At 30.3% G+C, this 24,473-nt stretch overlaps 1 protein-coding gene across 16 annotated transcripts in view; it reads left to right on the top strand.

The window, feature by feature from the left end:
* LOC143256708 (USP6 N-terminal-like protein) overlaps positions 1-23,235 on the top strand; it is a 39,941-nt gene extending 16,706 nt beyond the window's left edge. For all 16 annotated transcript variants that reach the window (XM_076514303.1, XM_076514293.1, XM_076514304.1 and 13 more), the window contains 13 exons: positions 1,781-1,893; positions 2,150-2,315; positions 3,675-3,717; positions 4,506-4,586; positions 5,529-5,636; positions 7,533-7,642; positions 9,591-9,639; positions 14,570-14,635; positions 16,528-16,582; positions 17,983-18,143; positions 18,574-18,673; positions 19,221-19,471; positions 19,763-23,235. In XM_076514303.1, coding sequence (XP_076370418.1) covers positions 1,890-1,893; positions 2,150-2,315; positions 3,675-3,717; positions 4,506-4,586; positions 5,529-5,636; positions 7,533-7,642; positions 9,591-9,639; positions 14,570-14,635; positions 16,528-16,582; positions 17,983-18,143; positions 18,574-18,673; positions 19,221-19,471; positions 19,763-20,371 — 1,803 coding nt within the window. In that variant the 5' untranslated portion in view covers positions 1,781-1,889 and the 3' untranslated portion in view covers positions 20,372-23,235. The remainder of the gene's footprint in view (positions 1-1,780; positions 1,894-2,149; positions 2,316-3,674; positions 3,718-4,505; positions 4,587-5,528; positions 5,637-7,532; positions 7,643-9,590; positions 9,640-14,569; positions 14,636-16,527; positions 16,583-17,982; positions 18,144-18,573; positions 18,674-19,220; positions 19,472-19,762) is intronic.
* Positions 23,236-24,473: the final 1,238 nt, after the last annotated feature.

Here is a 24,473-nt window from a genome sequence, read left to right as displayed (position 1 = left end):
TTCATTATTTAGATAACTAGGCTTGCCATTCTTTGAAACTGATTACAGTATTGGTTATGTCATCCTTGTGAGCTATCTTTAATATTATTTGGATCATTGTTGACACTGAACCCTCCCCCCCAATGAATATTTTATTTCTATAACATAAAATAAGGAGGAAAATGTATTTTGTTGTATTTGATGAAGTTTACACAAAGTAATATGTAATGCAAGGGTTATGTATACACTTTTGACCAGAATTTTATATCTGTATGCACAGTGTATCAAAAACAGTTTTAAAAGTTTTACCTGTTTTTATTTCTAAAACTGAAAATGTTTTTACTTGCATTGTTGTGCAAATGTGCACTGAGTGAAATACTTTGTACTGTAAACATTTTCAGAGATGTAATAATATAAAAAATTGAAATGTTGTGAATGCAAATGGCATTTTATACATCAAGAGTATTTGTTATCTTTAATTTGGTTTTTCTGATATTTGTTACTAATACAAGTTTACAGTATTATAGCTCATAAGAAAACTATTTGGAAAATTTTGTACAATTTCATTGTTTTATTCATCACTACTCCCTTAATGTATGTATACAAAAATATATATATTATCCTGTTTTCATAGTTAACTATTTATAGACAGGTATTTGTTTATGTAGTTAGCACTTGTCTTCAGTCAAATAACATACCGTGGACAACCAAATGATAAATGATTAATTTTTCTGGCAATCATAATGGAACTATTAAAAAAAAAACATTACCACTATTTATATAGCTAAAACATATCACATAAACATGCACACACACACACACACACACACACACACACACACACACACACACTTGAATGCAGGTTACTAGTTTAAGTCCATTACGAATTACATGGTCTGCATTATCTTTCACTACAAAATCATGTGGAATATAAGTACAAGTATGAGTTATATTTTAATTAGAAATCTGGAGTACCTTAAGATAAATTGGTTGTGCTACCATGTTTAACTTTATGGGGAACAAAAACTGAATTTCAGCTACTGTTTTCATGAGTACACGTATGAATTGTTTGATTCAGTATCCAAGAAATAAAGTGGCTCATGTTTTTGTCAGTGTCTGACTTTGGATACGTTGATAATGTGTATTTCTATGAAAATACACTTCTATATATGTGCAAGCCTTGTGTGTGTAACTATGTGAAATGTGCTCAGTGTTGTGCAGCACTTCCAAAGAAGAAGACATTTAAATACGTTAAACCACCCCTTTTTAATAGTTCAGGTAAGAAGTTAAATGACTTTATTTCTAGTGCTAATGGATAATTGGACTTAGAGAAATTTCCTATTGGTGTCCTCTGTGATGAGTGTTTCACTACAATAACTATATTATAAGTGCATTTGTATATCGCTTAATTTGTTTGAGGGATAACATGACATTTTTTTGCCTACTTTGACGTCAGTATCAGCACCTATTACATTTAAGTAAAAACTAGTGCAGTAGATAAGATAATATTAACAGTTTACTTGCTATTCTTGTATACATAAACCACCCTTTTTCCATCATAACATATAGAAAAGAAAATACATTAGTTTTTAAAGTAAGTTTGACTTTTATTTATACAATTTTATTTTGTGTAAAGCTCATAATTAAATATCTTTATTTTTTGTAGTTTTTCTGTTTTGTCTTCCACTTATGTATTCATTTATCCAATGATAATGTTATGAGCAACTTTTTTTATTCACGTTACTTGATGCTATATGTTTATTCTGCTAATAATGTTTTTAATTAACTCTTTGGTCAACAGATGGCTTATCAACTGTGAATACAAGTACCATGGTCTTTTATATCATCTTTCCAGCTTTTATTGCTCTGAAAAATGATACAAAATTTCATTTTATCATTTCCATTCAACAATGAGTAAGTATTTTTGTATCTTATTCTCAGTTCATTTCTCATTCATTATGTTTTGAAATGTTATATAAGTAATTTATGTATAATTCATTGACATTTTGTGCAAATGTATAAAATCCTTGAAATATAAAAGTGGGAAATATAAATTAAATAGTTATGATAAAATCATGATTATTCTGTACAAGTTGTGTTTTTTTATGTGTATGATAGCTAAAAGAAGTATGTTTGAAATTTTGTTTTTCTTGATTTTATGACTGACTAGGCACTTATAACCTAACGGAGCTAACACAGTTGCAAAGAACAGCTGAAGAGAGAGAAGCAGTAGTAACAAAGTATGACCGTGGTCGAGAGAATGTAGCCAGTATTGACCCTTGGGAAGATCCAGCTTTTGAAATATATCATGTCACAGACCGTTATGGGTTTTTGCAGTAAGTTACTAGTTAGGAAGTGACCTGTTCAGGTTTTCAGTTGAAACTAATAGTATTTCCTTTACTGTATAAAGTAGTTCCAACACATGTGTGTCACTGAAATAAAATATATTTTTTTCGTCTTTTTACATCAGCTTCAGTAACTAGTGTTACCAGTAAATTTTCCTAAGTTTATCTAGATGGTTATGCAAAAATGGTGAATTCTTAGAATAAATACATGTTTCAGCTTAAACTTTCCTGCTACAAAGAAAATTTTAAAAAATTTATTCATTTCACAAAAGCTGAGAGCTCATAAATAAATGTAATTTTTTTCTAATTTACCTTCTGCTAGTGTAATTACTTATCCATTGATAACATTATGAGTTGCTGTTAATTTTATGAAGTTACTAGATGTTATATGTTTATTTTGTTAATAAAAAAACTCATGAATATTTATGTAAGTGAAGTTAAATATTAGAATTTTCTCCAAAAATAAATATACCTGTGGATGAATTAAATAAAAGAATTTTGTTAGGGCTACAGTAAGTTTGTGTGGAAAACTTTAGTCATTTTTTTTTAAATTTATAATCTATTTTTTAATGAAGTGTAAAACATATGGGAAATTATTTTTAACAGCTAGTAATTATTCAGGAGGTTTATATTGGGGCTTATTTCTATAACCACTTTTGTTTTGGTGTGCAAATTTGAAAATATAAACTGCATCTGATCAATTGCAACAGTCTTATTGATCAGATTGGGTTCTGATCTGGTCTAGTGGTTACATTACCTGAACTGTGGATTTGAAAACTTCAGTTTCATGTCTCATTACTGAAACAAACAAAAGAAAAACAGGTTCTCTGCACTTTGGTGCAGTAAGTATACTATAGAAGTGGCACTAAAAATCTGTAATGTAGTCAAACAAAAACATGGGTGCTGTTGATGAGCTGCTTCTGTCATTTCAAAATTAGAGATGGCTATATGCAGATATTACTTACTTATTTTGGTTTGAAAATTCTTAACAAAACTTATAAATCATTTTAATTTACAATTTTTATTGAATAAAAAGTTAATTTTTTTCAAATATGTAAATAGGAGAATAATAATTCAGGTTCATTCAGATATTTTCGTAGTTTGAATTATAAAAAGAAGAGTAAACAACAGGCAACCTTTTGTAGAAAAATATAGTCATAACGCAGTTGTTTTAATGTATAATTACATGTACAGTCGAATGCTATTTGTTTTTACAGATTGATTTTGTGTATTAGTAAGTGTTAGTTGTATTTCAGAGTTTTAAGTAATATGTTCACTGTTAAATAATTTTAACTTCGGCTAAGATGAAGTTTTAATATATCATACAAATAAAATGATTTTTGTTTATAGTGATCGTCGCCTTCCAGAAAGACTAACAGCTCATGAAGAAAAGGTAATGTACATAAAGCATACCCTTTATTTATTTAACCATTTTTTTCATCTTGTTCATTAAATGACAAAGGAATTTTATTAATGTAGTTAAAATATTTTTTAGTATCATGGTTATCACTTCAGTTTAAACTCATATAAAAAGGAATTTGATTGTCCTTCTCTGTTATCTTATTTTTAACGTTAATTAAAAACAAAACTGAATTAATACAAAATATTGGTTACTGAAGATAATTCTGAAGATCTGATGTTGAAAATGTGTAAAATTAACGTTAAATAGTTTAATAATGTAGCATGAAAACTGGCCTGTAAAGCTATAACCAGGATGAATTACAACAGTGAATTGCAATGTAAAGCAGTTAGGTCTGGTTCATATTTCACATTCCAATATAATTTCTGGTTTCAAGCTAAAATTACAACATGTAGAACGCTCTTGTAATATGTTTCTTTTTATTGAAAATTGTATTGCCTTTGCTTCTGCATCTGTAACATTAAACATTCAGAATGACACTGGAAAATTCAACATTCATGCACTTTATTCTATTAGAATGGTTGTGACTTTGTATATCTCTTGTTGGGAGGGGGGCTTGCAGAGCAATCTTGATACTTGACTACATATGATGTACAGCATTTATCTGTGACTGCAGTATAAAACATGCCTTAGAATGCTGTAAGCTGCATTGATGACTGTGCATTAATTTATCTGTTTGGTACTTTAGCTTTTAATGGTATTTAATGTTGTAATAATACACATTGGCTGAGTAAGTTAATTTATATTCCTGTATTTTGTAGGTTCGAGAAATAGAAAATGAAAGGTTAAACAAATGGATGAAAATGCTTAAATCATGGGAGAAGTATTCTCAGAGTGACAAAGTAAGTTTGTTATTTAGATTTTTATTTTAAAAGATAGTAAATTTTCATTTAAATGCAAAATTCTGGATATTTAAGGGTGATTTTAGAAATGTGCAAAATGTTAAGAATGCAGCCTGTGAGGGATATTTGTTTATTTTGAAAATTCTGCCAAAATACTTAGCAAACAAGATTTTAAAATGAACAAAAACAACTCATCACATTCTCAATATTCATATCTAATTTGTACAGTTTTTATATTACCAAATATTTTTTTTATTTATGATTGGTAAAATTAATTTGGCCTTCCAAATAAGAGCTTCTGATGTAATTACACTATGTAACAAAATTTTTACCTTGTTCCTGTGGAGAAAGTGTTATGTCCCAATTGCTTATGCCTAAAGTAAATAGAAAATACCTATTTTTCTCTTCAAACTTTGCTTTTGTGACCTGTGAGCATATAACGAAAACGTGATGGGAGACTATATTTGGGGGTTGATACATGAGAGAGATTTACATTACAGTCGCAAATCTCAAAAAACTACCCACTTCTAAATATTTTTGTTCATTTTTGTATAACTTTAGTATAAATACATGTAAATCTTAATTCATATGTTTTATTCAGACCATATGTAAATGAAAATGTGTAAATTTGCCTGTTTTTACATAGAAAATAGGTTAATTTCCAAATATCCTTATCCAGGTCACAAAAGCAAAGTTTAAATGGAATAATGGCCATTTTCTTTACTTTTACAACGTAAGCAATTAAGAAATAATGCATACTATCCAGGAACAAAATTTGTGTTACATAGTATTATATACTGTAAGATATCATTCCACAAAACTTCTCACAATTGTAGCTCAGAAACTACATTGTTGACAAAGGTTTTATATACTTAACATTAACTCTATGAATAACAACCAATTTTGCATGAATTTTGACCATGATTGATGATTATCGTTCAGCTGAAACGAAGAATATACAAGGGAATACCAAATGCTGTTCGTGGTGAAGTGTGGACAAGATTACTAGACATCCACCGTGTAAAAGAAGAACAAGAAGGAAAATATGAGGTAAAGTAGCTACTTGTGTTTATTAATGATTTCATCAGTAAAACCCAGCATTTGTTTGTCATGTTCACACAAGGATAATTCTTATAATACTTTAAAAATATGATTCTTTTTTTTCAGACGAAATTTCGTATGTTAAAGTCACAATTGTTTTTTCATAATAATGATAAGATATTTAAGGAGAGCAACACTAAAAATTGCACAATAAATTATACTTAACACATTTGTGAAATGTTACAAACTTTGGGTGTCGAAATTATAAATGTCATTTTGTTCTAAAAACAAAATGTTTCAAGATACAATGATCAGACTTACATATGACATGCAGTTTTATTTTCTTTATAATGTATACTTTATTTAAGCTCACATTAACTGTTTTAATGATCGTAATTACGAAAGTGTAGCATATTTTGCTAATGTGTGTAATGGAATTTTAATGTATGTTTTTCAAAATATATTTCATATTGTTTTGAAAAAAAGAAAATAATGGAAATGTTTATTTTGATATTTTTGTACCTGTGTGATAATGGGCTTAATTTTAAATTTCAAAGTATAATCTTTTGAAATCAATGAATTGCATACTGTGTGAATATTGAAACTTCTTTTGTAACTGCCTTTGTAGAGTGAATAATTTATAATTATGTGTTGAAATAAGTAGTGTAAAATAGTATATTATGCTTACTTTCCAACTATAAGTCATATTTTACAAAATATGCATATCATATTTATTTACCTGTTGTATGCATGATTATAAATTATAGTGTATAAAATATACATATTTTTCTTACTTTGTAAGATCACAGTAAATCGGTTTTCATTTTTTTTAATGAAAGGAAAGAGGACACGTGTATTATGCATTCAATGCCGTTTTGTTCCTGACCTTAATAAAACTTAAGGTATACAATAGTAAATGTGAATCATCAGTTTTTCATGATAAATTTTGTTGGTTTTGGTCCATATTTTTATAAACATTTTCTTACAGTTTTGTGCTTTATTAAAAAAAAAAAAAGCTTTTAGTTTACTGAGTGAAAAGGACAAGGAATTAAACTTGTTTGAGTTCAATACAAATTATTAGAAATGTTAAGTTCAAAAATAAGTGGCTGCCATAAAATCTTGTAGCTCTTATGTATACATAGTTTTAAAACCAAAATGTATTCTTTACTGCTGTGGTTTTATTATGTATCATAGATTGATGCTGTTGTATTAGTGATAAATGTCATTCATTACAAATGAGATTATTAAAAAATAATTGTTTGTTTGAATAAATGAAAGCTTGAATGCTGAGTAACCACTGGTTGTGAAGTCACTTTGTTTATTTGGAGAGGTTAAATTGGCCAGTTTTGTACAAAGTTTGTCACTGCAACTAGTTGTGGGTTTGATATTTTGGTGAAAGTTGTTAATGAACTGGCATCAGTGTTAGCTTTCTATATTACATGTTACTAGTGAAATAGTAATATATTGCACATGTTATTAGGTTGATATATTTTAGCAAGTTTATCATGAGAGTAAAGATATCATTTCAATTTTAATCTTAAATTATTTCAGAATTAAGATATTTTTAATACAAATCTCTTTAATCAATGAAGTAAATTATTAAATCAAATATTTTTTCCAATTTTGTTGTCATTACATTTCATTTTATACTTTCAGTACATAAACTGATAACAATATTAGGTCATACCTTTGTTGCTAAGCAACATGACATAAAAACCATTGTTCAAATGCATTGTCACCAAAATGCACTGGCTTTTCTCTCTATCTATCTATCTGTGTATACATATCATAATTGATTTAAAACAGTAGTTGGTCTGTTTTATCTGTTTATGTTTATCATTGCTTTTATCCATACAAGTTTTATATGCACTCTAACAGAAGTATTAAGTGGAATATTTTTTTAAGGAAATGAAACAACGAGCCAAACAGTGGTCACCAGATGTGAGACAGATAGACTTGGATGTCAATCGTACATACAGGAACCACATTATGTTTCGTGAACGCTATGGGGCTCAGTGAGTTTTATTTTTTATCTCTTTCTTCAGACAGCAGTAATGTGAGCACTGTTATATTAATATGGATGAAATAGATTTGTGGTGGAATTCAGTGCACATTTTATGAAAGAAAACTTTACATTTAAACATTCGTAAATTTCGAGAGGTCTTTAATTCTAGTGTTTTTGTGCTTCTTGGTTTTTTGGCTTTTCTCCTTTTCTGAAACAAATCATCATCCAACAGTTTTTTTCAGATGATGTATTTCATTCAAATTTTTATTTTCATCACACAGTAACTTTTATGTTGAAACATGGTTAACAGTAAAGTTTTATTAATTTAATATTTTCTCCAACTGTTTTTAGGTATAAAATAAAAGATAAAATAGAATGCTTGAATATCTGTAGTGTACAGGCTTAATTTTACATTGCTTGAGCAGAATAGTTGTTTGAATTATCCCAACTAGCAATTTTGCATTGCAATAGCATTAAACTAATGTAGTAGAACTAATGTTTGCCACAATGTTACTGTGTAATGTTTCAATAAAACATTCCCACAACTTTATGAAGATGTTCCAATGTCAGTAAAAATGGATATTTAGTAGGGGTAGGAAATTTTCAAGATTTTAGAATTCAAATTACAAAATTAGTATTTTTGGATGTAATTAAAAAGAAAAACAATTTTAAGTCAAAGAACATAAAATATAAGTAATATCAATTCATTTTTTAAAATAAAACTTTTGATGATAATAATAAATTTATCTTAAAAAGTTTGGAAATGACTAGACAACGAATAAGAATAAATCTAGAAAGGCCATTCAGGTAATATAGTAGTATTGTATTAACAGTATAGATAAACTTCTTCAGACTGTAAAGTTTTATTTGAGTAATAACGATGATGGTGAGATAAATGTTAGTTTTTAAAACGTTCTTTTTTTATGTAGCGAAGTTTTCAATGTTTTAAATAAGAGAGACTTCTACTGTAAAAATTTAATATTTTGGTAAAATCAATGCCCAACTTTGATAGACTTTAACTCTCTTTGTATTTGGTAAGTAAGAAGTCTGTTTGTTATAGGTTGTTGGGTCAGATAATGATTATGAAAATGTCAATCAGTTATGTTATACCTTATTTAATGTAAAATTTTCATTGTGAAAGCCTTAATTATCACTCTGTGCTACTAAAACAAAAATTAGTCTTCACATTAGGCTGGCATGGCCAAGTGTCTTAAGGCGTGAGACTTGTAATCTGAGGGTCGTGGGTTCGAATCCCTATCGCGTGAAACATGCTCGCCCTTTCAGCCGTGGGGGTGTTATAATGTGACAGTCAATTCAACTATTTGTTGGTAAAAGAGTAGCCCAAGAGTTGGCAGTGGGTGGTGATGACTAGCTGCCTTCCCTCTAGTCTGACACTGCTAAATTAGGGACGGCTAGCACAGATAGCCCTCGAGTAGCTTTGTGCAAAATTAAAAAAAAAAAGTCTTCGCATCCTGCCTTAAAAAAACTAATGGCATAGGATCATGAAACTAAAAAAAATAATGGTCTGATTCAAAAATGTGATGTTTATTGTAGGTAATTTCAGCAAGATTTGAAGTAGATGGTTGATAGATAATCTAACATCCTTAAATTTGCAAACATGGTTTGAAGAGGTAACTTAAATTAGTACAAATGTGCATCTGCATATTGATGGTTGTTATATTTACTTGTGTAGAAATAAGTGTTACCTGTATATTAAAGTACGTTACTGGCATTTCTATTGTATTTTAACAAAATTAAGAATAATTTACCGAATCCTGTTGTATTTGACATTAATTTTAAAACCTTTTTTTACACTTTACATATACTATTGCATATGCAAAGGTTTGACATCATAATAACATTATTATAATGTTATTCCTAATGAAACCAAACTACAACTTTCCAATGATGTTTTGTTAGTAACCATTTCATGTTAATGTTTTTTATAATTTTTTCAGACAGCAAGCATTGTTTAATGTCCTTTTGGCTTACTCTGTCTATAACACTGTAAGTACAAAAACATTTTTAATTACTGCTTTTTTGACCTTATAAAACCAGTTGTTTTTTTAACTAATGAAATAATTATAAAAATTGCAAATACCTATTTATATCTCGTTTAGTGTATCTATGAAAAGTATTCATGTAATTTCTTCTACACAGATGTAAACATGGGCATTAAAGGGAATATCTTTGCAGGCTTGGATTAAATTAAAATTTATGAAATGCTTAAAATGTATAATCTTTAGCATTTGGCTAATGTGAAAATTTTCTTAAAATATATAAAAAATTTTAAACAAGATTTGTTCCACTTTAAATCTATTTTGCACAGCTTTAGTACAAGAAATCTATGATATTTGCACCGTTTTTTACATGTTTCAAGGAGTGACATTTTTAATTTCTTGTATCATTAAGATTTGCTCTAATTTGAAACTACATCATTTCAATTTGCTACTTAACTTTTAATCTGTTTTTATTAATTTTTGTTAACCTAAATGGATGATAATGTAAACAAATTAATATACTGAATATGAGAATCTTTGTCTCTGATCCTTTTATATTAAAACTAATACTTTTAGTATTACAAATTGAAATGCACAGTCATAAATAGTGTTCAAATACAATAAGATGGCATCTCTCGGAGGTAGCTATTTCTTCCTCTATCATTAGACTTCTCTAAGTCAGTGGTGTTTGTTATTATATACATTAGAAAACTAAAATACATTTGCTTTAAATACAAATATAATTTTATTTGTTTCCATGATAGCTAGAGTAACTACTAGTTGTACTCATCGCAATGCTATCTTAAGGTATGTCCTAAGTATTACTGTTAGCTTAATAATGAACCTTCTAATTTGAATTTTGTAGTTTAATTTAAGTTCATGCATAGATATGTAGTTAGCTAGATGTTAGGTATTTTTAAGAAGCACCTATCAGAGATAATGCTGATCAAAAAAAGACTGCCCAGTAAATACACTTACATAATAAATACATATTAATAACATGGTGGTATGGTAGTGATTATTTACTTAATTTCCATAACTTTTACTTAAAAGTGTGGACTAGCAGAGACATTACTACATAGTGATATTATGTAATGGATCTACCAGCATACAACCAATTTGATATGTTGAAATACCAACATGTTACATTTCTATTACTATTCTACTATATTGTAACATGTCGCATTTGTTTTACCATTCTACAACATTGTAAGTACCTTTTCTTTACTTTTCTGGCAAGTTAATGCTATTTACCTTTACTTTCTATCTCTTCTTAGTATCTGTATAAAGTACCTTGTTTATACCTTTCAACTCCTCCTAAAATAGTTTCAATACATTCTTTTGCAAAAATGAGTGAGAGGCAGTATCGTTGATACAACATTACAAATTACAAACAAAATTATACACGTTTTTTTATGTAATGTCACAGAAACATGTTATACATTCTTTTGATACTGTGTTACAAAAACAAATTACACATTTTTTTGATACAACATTACAATATCAAATTATACATTTTTATTCACCTCTGTAATTCTAATATAGTCTTCATTCATCTGAATCAAATTGTATTTCTTTGGGAGTTGGTGTGAGTGTCCTGGGAGATTTCCAAACAGCTTGTGCCTGTAAATATAAAAGACCAATTTATTTTGACAGACCAATACAGCTGTCTATAAAAATCCCAAATCAAAAGGTCTGAGATTCATATTTTGGTCTTTTTGCCTTGGACTGTAACATTATATACCAAAACAAAGTTGATTAAATTAATCATTATAATCACCTGTTATATAAATAAAGTTGTGGCTGAGTTTATGCCAAAAATGAATATTTTGTATCGTGCAGTATGGAGCTTGGATAAAATTGGTACATGGTTTTGTGGTGATATCATTGTATTCTCTATTTTACTTTTGTGTTGAATGCATTTCCAATTTGGCTACATTATATTCTGTATAATTTATTGCTGTATTTACCAGGAACAGCATCCTGGCATCTGGGGTGAATTTGTCTACATGCCTCTATTGACTCATTGAAAAGTTCATTGTTATAATTTACAGTAAAATTATCAAATTTAACAAAGGTAGGATTTTACCACTATAATACTGGAAAATTCACAAATTTATGAAAATAATAATTTTAAATTTAGTAATGAGATAAAGTTTGAGGTATTAAAGTACTTAATTCAAACTTTGTATGTCATTGATGCCATTTAAATAGTTTTGCTCATTGTTACTTAACTGGCCCTTTCAGAATACTGTTATTTTCTTTACACAGTTAGTCTACTGATTGGGCATATTTTCACAAATGGATTATCTTTGTTTTTAAATAATTAGACAGGTAGTTTTTACCATGTTTACTGTACCAACATAATAACCAATTAAAACATCCATATATACATACCAATAATTATCCTATACAATGGCAGATCTTGGAATGTTTGTCTGTTCTTCTTACCCTTCATGTTGAAGCCAGATCACGAGCAGAAAGTTCCCAACTTCTTACAAAATCCCCAACATTGTTCCCTCTCAAGGCACTCAGCACAGTAACCTCATAAATTATGCTACATCATTTGATCAGGTGGATTCTTGATTACGTCTACTTATTAGCATACAGTGTGATATATCTTAACTTTTTATATGCATTATAATAAGAATCAATGAAACAAATATCTATTTAATATAGAATTTACCAGTTTTGTTGTATTTTTTCTTTGGTTGATGATCATTTCAACCAGCCTCATTAAGACTTGCCACTGATAATCTAAAGGCAAAATACTGTAATCTTGAATTACTAATGTAAAGCAATAATAGTTTTATATTGATGTGTGCTGCTTTATTTTTTTAAAGCTTTGAAAAGTTTTCTATAATTGTTTCAGTAAAGGATGTTTGTTTAAAAGATCTGTTTATGATAACTTCATTGTTTTATTCACTGTCAGTCAAGTTGCTCTTTCTTCATTATACCCCATTGATGTGGCTACAAGTTGTCACAGATTCTACCTATGAAATATATTAAAAAAACAATCATGATATATCAACACCACATGATTAATATTGATAGAAATGTATATAAATGTTGTTTATCGTGAAAACCAGATTCTTGTGGAAACCCAAGTATTCATGTAATAGTAGGCCTATTTGCAGTGTAAGCATTAGGCCTGATACGTAAACATAATGTTAGGCTTAGCTGAGACACTACTTAGTACATTTTATTTTGCTTTTGACAACAATTCAATGCCCTGAAACTTCTGAATTAAATTATTTGGTTGTTATATCACTGAAGTTATAAATAAAATAAAGAATAAAAAAACAAGCCTTTGTAATAAATCAACACAAATATTGAACATTCCACATAAACATTGCTAACTGTAAAAATCTTATTGAGTTATTTCTTCTGACACTGTTAAAAATATCTTCACACTCCTTTTTAGAATTTTTTTTGTTTTTAGTTAGTGATTTAAATAGTGCAGTCAGGAAGTCAAACTAAGGAATGTATCCAGTGCAGAGCTTCACATCCTGTTAGTGGTGATATAGGCCTCCACCAGCATTAGGAAAATGAAAGAAGAGGAGGAAGATGAACCTCAGCTACTTGTGAAATAGCTAGGTCACTAGAGACAGTTGCATATCACCTTGTTTTCGCTTTGTATCTGACCATAACATATATGCAGGTGTTATGTGATCTCAACTTGCCATGTCATACCAAGCTTAAGATCAAATTAAGAACAGCTTTGTTTCTTTTTACTTTTCTTACTTGTGCCTTTTTCTTGTCTGTGTGCTAGTCAAATATGATTTAACCCACCCTTTTCAAAATTAATTAACAAATGCTCCAAAACCACCTTCAGTGCAAACTGGTATGCATCATACCTTCCACACAGACCTTGATATTTTTTCCATTTCAGGTTGGATCAAATCCTAAACTTGCATGTGGATCTTAAGAGAAATGACAGTTCTCAATGCCCCTGATTTTCTCTCAAGCCCCTTCGGGGTGTGTTAGATTTAAAACCAAAATTGTTTCCAAGTTACTTACTAACTTACTTACTAGTGATTTTAAACTTTATACAAACTCTATACAGAGGTTAGGAAGCATACTTTGTTATTACATACCTTTGTATGGTGAAGTATTTTAGACATTTAAAGTGGATAATTTTCAAGAATTCTGGAGAGTTGAGGTCTTGTTCAGACTTGGTGTAATTAAGTTTTATATGCATCATTCCTTAAGTTTCACACTTATCCAAATTACACCAAATATCGGCAAGTAGATTGGAATTAATTTTTGTTTGATATTTTTATATTGAAAATAATATTTAACCTGATTATGATCATTTTATTTGAATGTGAAATTAACTATACAAAACTAATATTTAAAAATCAAAAAGAATTACTACATATGGAACATGTAATAGCCTATGAGTTACTCTGCCAGGTTATGTACTCTTTTGCTTTTTGTATGCAGTGTAATATTTCCATGTTCTGGTTGCCTAATAGCTCTAGCTATATGTTGTAAAGTTACATTATGACTATGAGTATTTGAACATAATGTAATAAAATTGTGTTATATATATATATATATATATATATATATATGTACTTAGAATGTAACTATTACATAGTGGCACAATGTTATGAAATTGCATTATTACTACATATTATTTAGACATTACTAAATCACTACCATGTCACTACATAATAAATATATAGTGTGTTTACTGGGTGCTTCTTTTGTTTCTGCAGATCTTTATGTATAAGAAAATGAAACAAGATTTTTGGAAATATTGTAATGAATGGTGATAGAAAATAACATATTTTAAATCACTTCTTTTTTGTAAATGATGACGCTTCAGAAAGGACACTGTAAACTTGAGTTATTCTCCAGATTTGTAAATGATATTAAAAAGTAGTGACTTTTATGTTGAGTTTTCTGCCAAATGTTTATTGTATTTGCAGGAAGTAGGCTATTGTCAAGGGATGAGTCAAATTGCTGCACTTTTACTGATGTACATGAGTGAAGAGGTAAGGGTATTAAAGTAAACTTTTATTCAAGTCACCTTTCATACACAAATTACACCCTTGTGCAAATTAATTGAAACAAATGGTCAATTTACAATATTTTCAGTATGGCGGCCGGTGTAGGCTCGCTGGACCCACTGATTTCCTATAATAGTCATTTTTTCACACAAACGGCGTCATTAGCATTACAGTCGATCTATTTTTGGGATATATGATGAAATTTTGAGGAATATTATGTCATTCGAAATTGCGTTAGAAGGGCAAGGAAACCAGTCAAAAAACAACTTCTTACCAACTCAATGAAGAAAAAATGGTATCAATGGGGTCTGAAATACAAGAACAATGGAGGAAGGTGTTATTCAGTGACGAGACTCATTTCTTCGTACAGGGTCAAAGAAGTCTGCATGTTCGCAGATCTCCAGGTGAGAAACTTAAGATAATCTTACATCAGTTAGTTCGTAAAACATTCCTTGAAGAAGATGTTTTGGGGCTTTTTCAACTACTATGGCATCGGAGGCTTACATATCATAGAAGGTATGATGTGAGGACCACAGTACATCGAAGTTTTGCAGAGAAGAGTCGTTCCAGAATTGAAAAAAAAATTTCCAGATGGATCTGGCTCCATGCCACACATCAAAACTTGTGAAGAATTTTATAACTACAATGCAAATAAAGGTGCTAGACTGGCCTGGAAACTCTTTGGACTTAAATCCTGTTGAAAATCTTTGGGCGATTTGTAAAGAAAGACTTTGGGAAAAGACTGTACTACGAAAGATAAGCTAATTGAGGCCATAATTGAGGTGTGGTACCGCGATCCAAAAATTAGTAAAGATTACAGTCAACTCATGGACTTGATGCCAAAGTGGATTAATGATCTTCTAAAAAATAATAGCAGTCATATCATGTATTAATTTGTGAGTAATTTATTCTCAGAAATAAAATGCAAAAAATTGAAAAAATCATAATTTTCCATCTTGTTTCAATTAATTTTCACAAGGGTGTAACTTGAAAGTACATATTATGAACTACCATTATCTAACTGAGACTGAAACAAATTCCAACTGTTCCTGACATGTTTTCTGCAATTAGAATATAATAACAAAGAATTCTAGGAAACACAACTTAAATGTATACTTACTTTAGATTTTAAGCTTTGAAAGTTACAGCAGGCAACAACTGAATTTGATTTATTTTCATTTGCATTTATAATGTTTTGAATTGTATTTTGGAATTTCAAAACAAATCACTGCTTCACTAGAAGAACTCTTTGGTTGTGTGTAGTGTTTGGGTTCAGTGTTTTGAAAAGTGATAACATTTCCTCTTATTAATCACTTCTTTCAGCCATTTGCCAAACTGGATTGTATATTTTGTAAACTCTTAATATACTTTACTAAACATTTGGCCTGAATTCCATGAATCTAAATTATAGGATTATATATTATATTATAGATTATATATTTAGTAAGGCTTCATGTCCTTTCACTTCAAAGAATAGCTTGCTGTTCCCACTATATTCTGTCACATGCAAGTCCAGAAAAACATGATTTGCAGACCTAACATGACACATGTATCTTTACTGAGTAAATGTGAACTTCATTTTTAACATTATAGATATTCAGTATTTTAGATTTAAGAAAGTGATAAAATATAATAGATGATTATACAATAACAGCAATCAAAGTAAGGAATGTTTTTGCCCCAGTAGTCTGAAGCAAATGTTCTTTCATTGCTTTATGAGCTGATGTTATGTTGGTTTCCTTCAAGATTTATAATTAAACAGAATTGGATCTAAAAATGATATTTCAAAGTACAATATGAATTTTTGATAAGGATATTATTGTTAATTTCTCAGGAACTTGTTTTGTTTTACAGTACTTCTGAACACTTTGTTTCAGGATGCCTTCTGGTCACTTTCTGTCTTAATGACAAGTGAAAAACATGCCATGCATGGTGAGTCAGTTTACAGGTTGTGTGCTGTATGTTTACGTATATGTGGATAATTATTTGAAACAGGCTACTTTTTTTGTGTAAGATATACATTTATATTTGAATAATCTCTTAACTTTCTATTATTAGTTAAATTACTTTACAAGTTTTATATTTTGTGTTATTCATAGGCATTCATTTGTAAGTTTATTTATTTTTTAACAAGTATAATAGTTTCTACATACTGATATGTTTGTATTAAGTTAGAAAAATATCTGGCACTCTTCCTTGCAAGCCTGATCACGCTTAGAATTGTTGTGGTTTAGCATGTAACAAGATGTTCATTTGTCTATGTTAAGTTAAAGTATCTGTCTCCCAGTAGTACTGATTAATTGTAAGTGGACTGTAGCATTGTGACATTTATGTTTCGTGCTTGTCTGTCATAACTGTGTGTACAGACACATGCACACATTTTATTATAAAATTAATTTGTGATTTGTGATACAGGCCTACAGTGATATTGAAATTTCCTCATTATGACCGTAGGCCAGTACTAAACCATTTATAAAAAGCTGGCCTAATAATTTTAGTATTGACCTACCATCATGGCAAGACAAATTCAGTTGGCCTAAAGTAAATTTGTAAATCACAGATTATTCTTGAAAATAAAAGGTGTATGTGTGTGTATACGTATAATGAATGGAAACAAAAAATTAATTTTCAAATTAAGCATTTTCAGTAACTGTTGGAGATTTAACTATCCTCGCATATAGATATATTTGTGTAGAAGTGCATTTAATATAAATGTAATTTGTATTTCTTCTGTATGCAAAACCAAAGTCATTAGTTTTAATTTAAGTAACAAAATAGTGAATCTTTTTCTTCTGTATATCAGACTTTAAGCATTTACTTACATAACAGATTTGCTTTGTGTACAAAGTGACTGTATGAAATGTTTTATGTACGACTTTTTGTGAAGCTTAATTAAACAATCTCTGTGGTTGTAGAAAATTTGAAATGCACAGTTTTACATTGGGGATACAAAGTTACTCATCTGTTTAAGTTGAGACCGAGTGGTTGAGTAAATCATTTAAATGATACATGTATGGATAAATATTTGAATTTGATGTGTGAGGAAAATGACAACCTTTCTTAACCTTTTTTTAATCAGACTCAAAAATGACTCTGGATGGGTTTGGTTGTGCTGGAGCTATGAAAAGAAATAGGAACATCTTTATACAGTTAACATGAACCGTATGATTATTACTGTTATATATAGCTTTTGTAACATGTAAAATTGACTGTAAGTATTAAAGCACATCACACTTGTATATGAATTTACAAGTTCAACAAAACAATGTATCAAGCCAACTTAATGATGAAATTCAACTGTTGTTGTTTTTTTTTTCATTTTCTTATCATAGGATTTTTCATACCTGGCTTCCCCAAACTTAAGAGATTTCAGAAACATCATGACATAATTTTAAGTAAATTTCTTCCCAAGCTGAAAAAGCACTTGGACAAGTATGACATTCATTCAAGTCTGTACACACTAAAGTGGTTTTTTCAGTGTTTCATAGATAGGGTAAGTGATTATGAGTATGGGTACTTCACTCTACCCAGTATTAGACACTTATGACAAAAAGTATCTTAAGTCAAATCATTTCAAACAGTAATTTACTAACACTATTTTTTTCTATTTTCTACTGTTCTCTTTCTACATCCATTGTGCAATAAATATTTTGTATTATGATGTTATAGCTATTTCTATGTAAAAATAATAGTTTATAATGACAAGTTATCACCACAATTAATGATGATAGTATTTAAACCACTTTAAACAATCAAACTTTGAAGTAAATCTTGTTTATTTAACTGTTTAGTGTCAAACGTTTTTATTCATTGTTTAAACTCTTTCCTCAAAATTAATATGGTACACTGATTTCATTCTAAAACAGTTCTCTTTATGGCTGTGAGTCTTAAATATCCGTTACTCTTAAAACATAATGTTTCAGGTTCCTTTCACACTAACTCTTCGTCTCTGGGACATCTATATGCTGGAGGGTGAAATGGTTCTCACTGCCATGTCATACACATTGCTTAAGCTACACAGAAGTAAGTGAAATAAAAATGCTCCATATTCTGGAGGAAATGGTGTTTATTAATCAAACTGAAATTTTCACAGTTTTTTTTTTTGTTGATTCAGTTCCATTTTGATAAGCAACTAAGGATGTTAATGTTAAGCGAATTATGTCAGTGAATAATGTTTTTGTATGTATATTTAATAACTTTTATTACTATGAAACAAATAGCCTGTGCTTTTTGTAACCAAATGTTTCACTGGTAGTCAAAGATGTTATCAGTATTCATTGCTTTACAATAACTTCAAAATGTTTCTTGTTTGGTTGGAAATTAAAACATTGATTGATTTACGAATAAAGATGGCAAAAATGCTGACTATTAATGTCTATTTTTCACAGTTCACTGAAATAAAGTTGTTTTTTATTCAAATTCAAAATAATTGTACATTATTATGTATAAGTTGGTTTTACTGTTGTAATTCAAATGAATTGCTGCTGATTTCTGGAAAATATATGTTTGAAAGCAGTCTGGATAAACAGCTATAAGATTACAAAAAAAGTATTGTTTTATATACATATAGAAACATTGTTAAAAATGGGATTAGAAGAAATAGTGGAGTTCTTGCAAGTTAAACTAGAGCAAGATTTTGGATACCATGATGATGCTGCTGTAGATGCCCTTACAATTTCTGTTGAAGATTTGCAAAAGCACAAGTTGCACTTTTCTGGCCACAGACCAGATAATGAACTTCCACAAAAACCATTTGGCTTAATGACTGAACTACCTGTAAAGCCAGAGATTAATCTAGGAAGCCAAGAAAGTGAAACAGCAGTATGTGTTTTGTATCTATTTGTCTATGGATATAGTTGTTGTTTTTTGCCCAAATTTTAAAGACTTTTACTATATATGTTTATAACAACTTGACAACCAGTCTCAAGAATTATGTGTCCATTAAAAAGTAGTTTCCTTAATTCTTATCAGTTGTATTCAGATTTTGTTGTCATTAGTACTCTAATGAAGATATTATAAGTTCACAGGTATTTTTAACCAAATTTTAACACTGATCAAAGTTCTCCTTGTAGTCTTTATTTCACTGAAAAATTATTTATTCTTGTACTACAGGTTTTAGCTAATAGCAATCAGTCTTCTCTGTGGACAAATGAGGACTTGTTGAGCACTAGTGATTACAATTCGGGAAGCAGTCTTCAGAGAGAATCAAGGAACTCGGACAACCTAGATAATGACAATGTCAGTTCAGTTGTTGACCCACTGAGTTCGAGAAACTCTCTTGCAGGAACATCACAGACATCAGCAGCAGACTTGTCTGGTATATCTGCTTTCTCTAGCCCCAACACATCATTGACTAGGCACGATCACCAAGATGGTGGTTTCTCCCTCTGCAGCACTGATTTTGACCCTCACCACCTCCTCCAGACTCTCTCACTCCAAGATAATGTGGACTACACTGAAAATATAATGACTGCTTTTGAACAGTCACCAATTCGCTCAAGGACTCAGTCAACTGATGCTGTGAGAATTTTTGTGCCATACAAACAGGCTGACTCTCCTCAAGCACTTTCTTCGAGCTCTTTGTCTCATCATGGATTTTCATGTAGTCATTCTTGTTCACCTCTTAATGGTGATGTTACTCTCACCAGTCAGGACCCCAATAAAATTACCATCCATGTTGAAATGTCTGACCCATTACAGAACTCTCAGCACATAACATGATATGTACTTCCTAGTAAGGAAGGATGTGTATTGTCATTTCACATTCCACTGGAATTTGTGGTTAATTCACACTAATGTAGTTTAAAATAATTATATTTAATGGTATCAATTGACCAATGGTTAACATCTGCAACCTAGACCATGACATAAGTGAAACTTGTGCATGTGACATACATTCCATAACTGTGAATGCTTGAACGACTTTAGTAATGCTGTAAAATTCAATTAGTAATTTATAACTTGTAATATTTTGTTTTGTCATTATAAACATTAGGAAGTGATCCATCTGAACTTGACCCAAACAAACATAATTTGTACCATGTACACACTATATACTTTGTAGGACTAACAGTTTCTTTATTCTCTCCCCTTATGATACTACCATGTGCTACCAAATCTTGTATGACAGTGTCAGATTATTTCAATATGTTACTAGTTAATCTGATAAAATATTCATTTCGTAAAAGAAGTTCATGTTATGAAGTCTTGTATTAAAGGATAAAGAAGTACTTGGGAAAAGGAAAGGCTGGTAAATATTTATATACTTTTGATCTTCTTTTTTAAGTAGTGTAATATACCTGTGCGAAGGTACAAACTGTCGTCCAAGCCAGTTACATTACAAACTTGCACCCAAAAATAGTCAATCAGTATCACAACAGCTTGGTACTGTGTAAATAGTTGAAGCTAACGTTTCTCAAATTTCACGGGACTTGTGTGTTTTAAATTGGAAGACCTGCTGGTTTTTAAGTCAAATGTTTGACTGGCAGTATGTGTCACTTCTATTAGCAAAAATCCTGTAATAGCTTCCTCGTGTCATATCTTAACCAGAGCTTAATAAAAACTTAATGGTATGTAATCACTATCCTCCTAAGTTTGGTATGAATAATATAAAGCTTCAAAGTTTTAGCTGTATACCTCTAGCTTTTGAGCTGTGTATTATACTTAAGTGTATCAGATTTTCAGGTGTGTAATTATATCTTTTTCCTGTCTTATTCATCCAGAGATATTCACATTGCCTTATAAACAGAAAGGATTATTATTCATTCAGAGGTGCATGTGTACATGAGTGCCCACAGAAATATTTTAAAGTTGGGGCAAAACAGGATCAGCTTTTACAGTGTGACTTAATAGAATGTGCTATGTGTGCTTAAACACAAACTGAATATCAATGAAAATTATTTAAAATATTTAGTTTCACATCATAATATGTGCAATTTTTTTGTGAAATGTAAGGGCGAAATTGCGCTTTCCTTCCGGCACCCAAGTTTGTAAATTAACGTAGCTGTATAAACAGAAAGGAGTATTCATCTAAGGTACACATTTATTCATGTAGTTGTATAAATAGAAAGGATTACTTATTCAGAGGCACATGTGTATTCATGTAACTGCATAAACAGAGAGAAAAGTTTACTCATCTAGAGGCACATGCATACTTATGTAGCTGTATAAACAGAGAGAAAGGTCTACTCGTCTGGAGGCACATGCATACTTATGTAGCTGTATAAACAGAGAGAAAGGTCTACTCGTCTAAATGCACATGCATACTTATGTAGCTGTATAAACAGAGAGAAAGGTCTACTCGTCTAAATGCACATGCGTATTCATATAGCTGTATAAACAGAGAAAAGTACTCATCTGGAGGCACGTGTACTTATGTAGCTGTATAAACAGAGAAAGGTATACTCATCTAGAAGCACATGCATATTCATGTTACTATATAAACAGAAAGGATTAACCATATACATCATTCAACTGTGATTTTTTTTTTTTTACTTAACATGTGCAGGTGTAAATGTGAACTAAAACGTGTTTGTTTCATGTTTGATGAATGATGCAAGTAATTTATACTAAGTAAATAAAATGAGTAACGTTTTCAGTGCAATAAAATACAGATCGGGAAGAATAAAGTTCCACTTAATAAAATGAGTTGTCAAACACTTAAAGTACCCATTAACCATAATATTATGATAAAGAACCTTTAAAAAAATGATAAAACTTAAATGTAACAAACATAACAAGAGTCTTATGTGAGGTTAATTAACAAAGTATATGTAACTCCTGAAAACGCTTCTTTATATGATATGAGCAACCGCTGAATATTTCTTGTTACCTGTAATTATTTTGTATTTCTATCATTCTAAAGTATACAAAAGAATTTGTACTTTCATGGTTATTAAAACAAAGATCCAAGTAACGAAGATAAAGTTTATGTTTAACGCTCACAGGTTTAGTAAGTAATCGTAACAAATGTAACTGAGATAGTTGTTACTCTAGTTTGTGTTTTTCCTGATGTTCGTGATACACCTAGGTTATTTTTGGGGAGGTGAACTTTTATCTCTGTAGTATTTGTGTAATGTTTCAGTAAATTCCCTTTGTGTCCCTTGGAGTGGTGGAAATGGATCGACAGATCAAATAAAAGCAAAAGTTATACAGTGAATATTTCATGTTTCGGTTGATTATTGTATACCTTTTATGAAAGCATTCCCAAGTTGGAAGAATCAACCCAATCAAAAATATTAGTGATATTATGTAGTCTACTACTGTTTTAAGGGCAAAAATATACGAGATAAAGTGCACAGTCAGTTTTGTATGTCTTTACCAGTGATGTTTCATTTTGAGTCTTTAGCTTTAGACTTAATGTAAGGGACTAAGTCCACTTAACAATGTAATTGTAGTGGTGTGTTTGTGCAGTGTACAATAATGTGCAGGTTTTTGTTCTTATTGTGATCTGAATGTTTAATTCTTGTTATTTTAGAACATTTTGAATTACGTATGTATGTACTTGTTTATATATGACAACATTTTGATAGCCATTCTTTCTACAAGTTTTCAATGAAGATGGAATAAAAGACCGTATAAACGTATGTGTGGTTTAGAAGAAAACTTCCATTTACACTGACTCACACTACTAGAAACTGGGTTTTGATACCCGTGATGGGAAGAGCACAGATGGTCCATTGTGTAGCTCAGTGCTTAATTTCAATCAATCAGTTTTTTCACTTTTTTTTCGTACAGTTTACTACAGCATTAAGAAAAAAATGTCAGATGCCTTGTAATTTCAAGAATGTTATAAAAATGTATATATAACAAACTTATAACTAAAAGCACGAGCGAAAGTTCTGTGTTAAGAACTTTATTAAACCATCATTTACTTTAATATTTCCTGACCCTTATATTCTGTCTCGTGTCACGTGGTGTGTATTCAAGTTGTAACTACCAAACTGTTCAGAATATACTTAGCATGAGTGGAGTAGTTAATAGTATCAAGCTGTGATGCGTGGAACTAATGTCAGTAGTGAACGAAAAAAGTTAGTGCAAAGATCAATAACTCTGTAAGAACGTAATTTTCACTTCCCTCCCACGTATGCGTGTTACGTACTTTCTTCTTTTCGGCGCAGATAGCCTAGTTGCTTTGCGCCATAAAACGCCAACCGATCATCCTCTTTTCTATAATTGCCCTTCGCATGCATAGATTCTCCAGTGTTTCATTCTCTTCAAATTATAGAAACCACACCACATATTCTTCAATTATGCTAGAGAAACAATTAAATCCTTCGTGTTTATGGGTAAGTATTATCATTCGGCAAAATATCCTGAAATATTGCCCATTGCTGCCAGATTTGAACACTGAAGTAGGACATTTAACACTAAAATAGAACCGCGAAAAATATTTTCAAGCGTGTTTTTCAGTTTATTTAGGGATAAATGCTTGAAATCTTACGATCGTTTGAAAATTGCAATTCCGGCTATAATTCCTATAAAAGTGCACCCTTTTCCAGGCCATTTTTCTCTTTTTCTTGTTCTTTTGCTTTTTTCCTCTCTCTTTGGGGCCTGGTGGTTAAGGCACTCGATTCGTAATCTGAGGGTTGCGGGTTTGAATCTCCGTCACACCAAACATGCTCTGTGGGAGGTGTGTTATAATGTTACTATCAATACCACTATTCGTTAGTAAAAGAGTTGGCGGTGGGTGATGATGACTAGCTGCCTTCCCTCTAATCTTGCACTGCTAAATTAGGAACGGCTAGCACAGATAGCCTTCGTGTAGCTTTGCGCGAAATTCAAACCAAACCTTTCTTTCATGAAAATAAATGATAATACGTGC

Source organism: Tachypleus tridentatus, chromosome 7 (assembly GCF_004210375.1).
Source record: "Tachypleus tridentatus isolate NWPU-2018 chromosome 7, ASM421037v1, whole genome shotgun sequence".
Taxonomy (NCBI): domain Eukaryota; kingdom Metazoa; phylum Arthropoda; class Merostomata; order Xiphosura; family Limulidae; genus Tachypleus; species Tachypleus tridentatus.
Note: the sequence above shows the minus strand (reverse complement) of the source record. Positions and strands in the feature narration are given on the sequence as shown.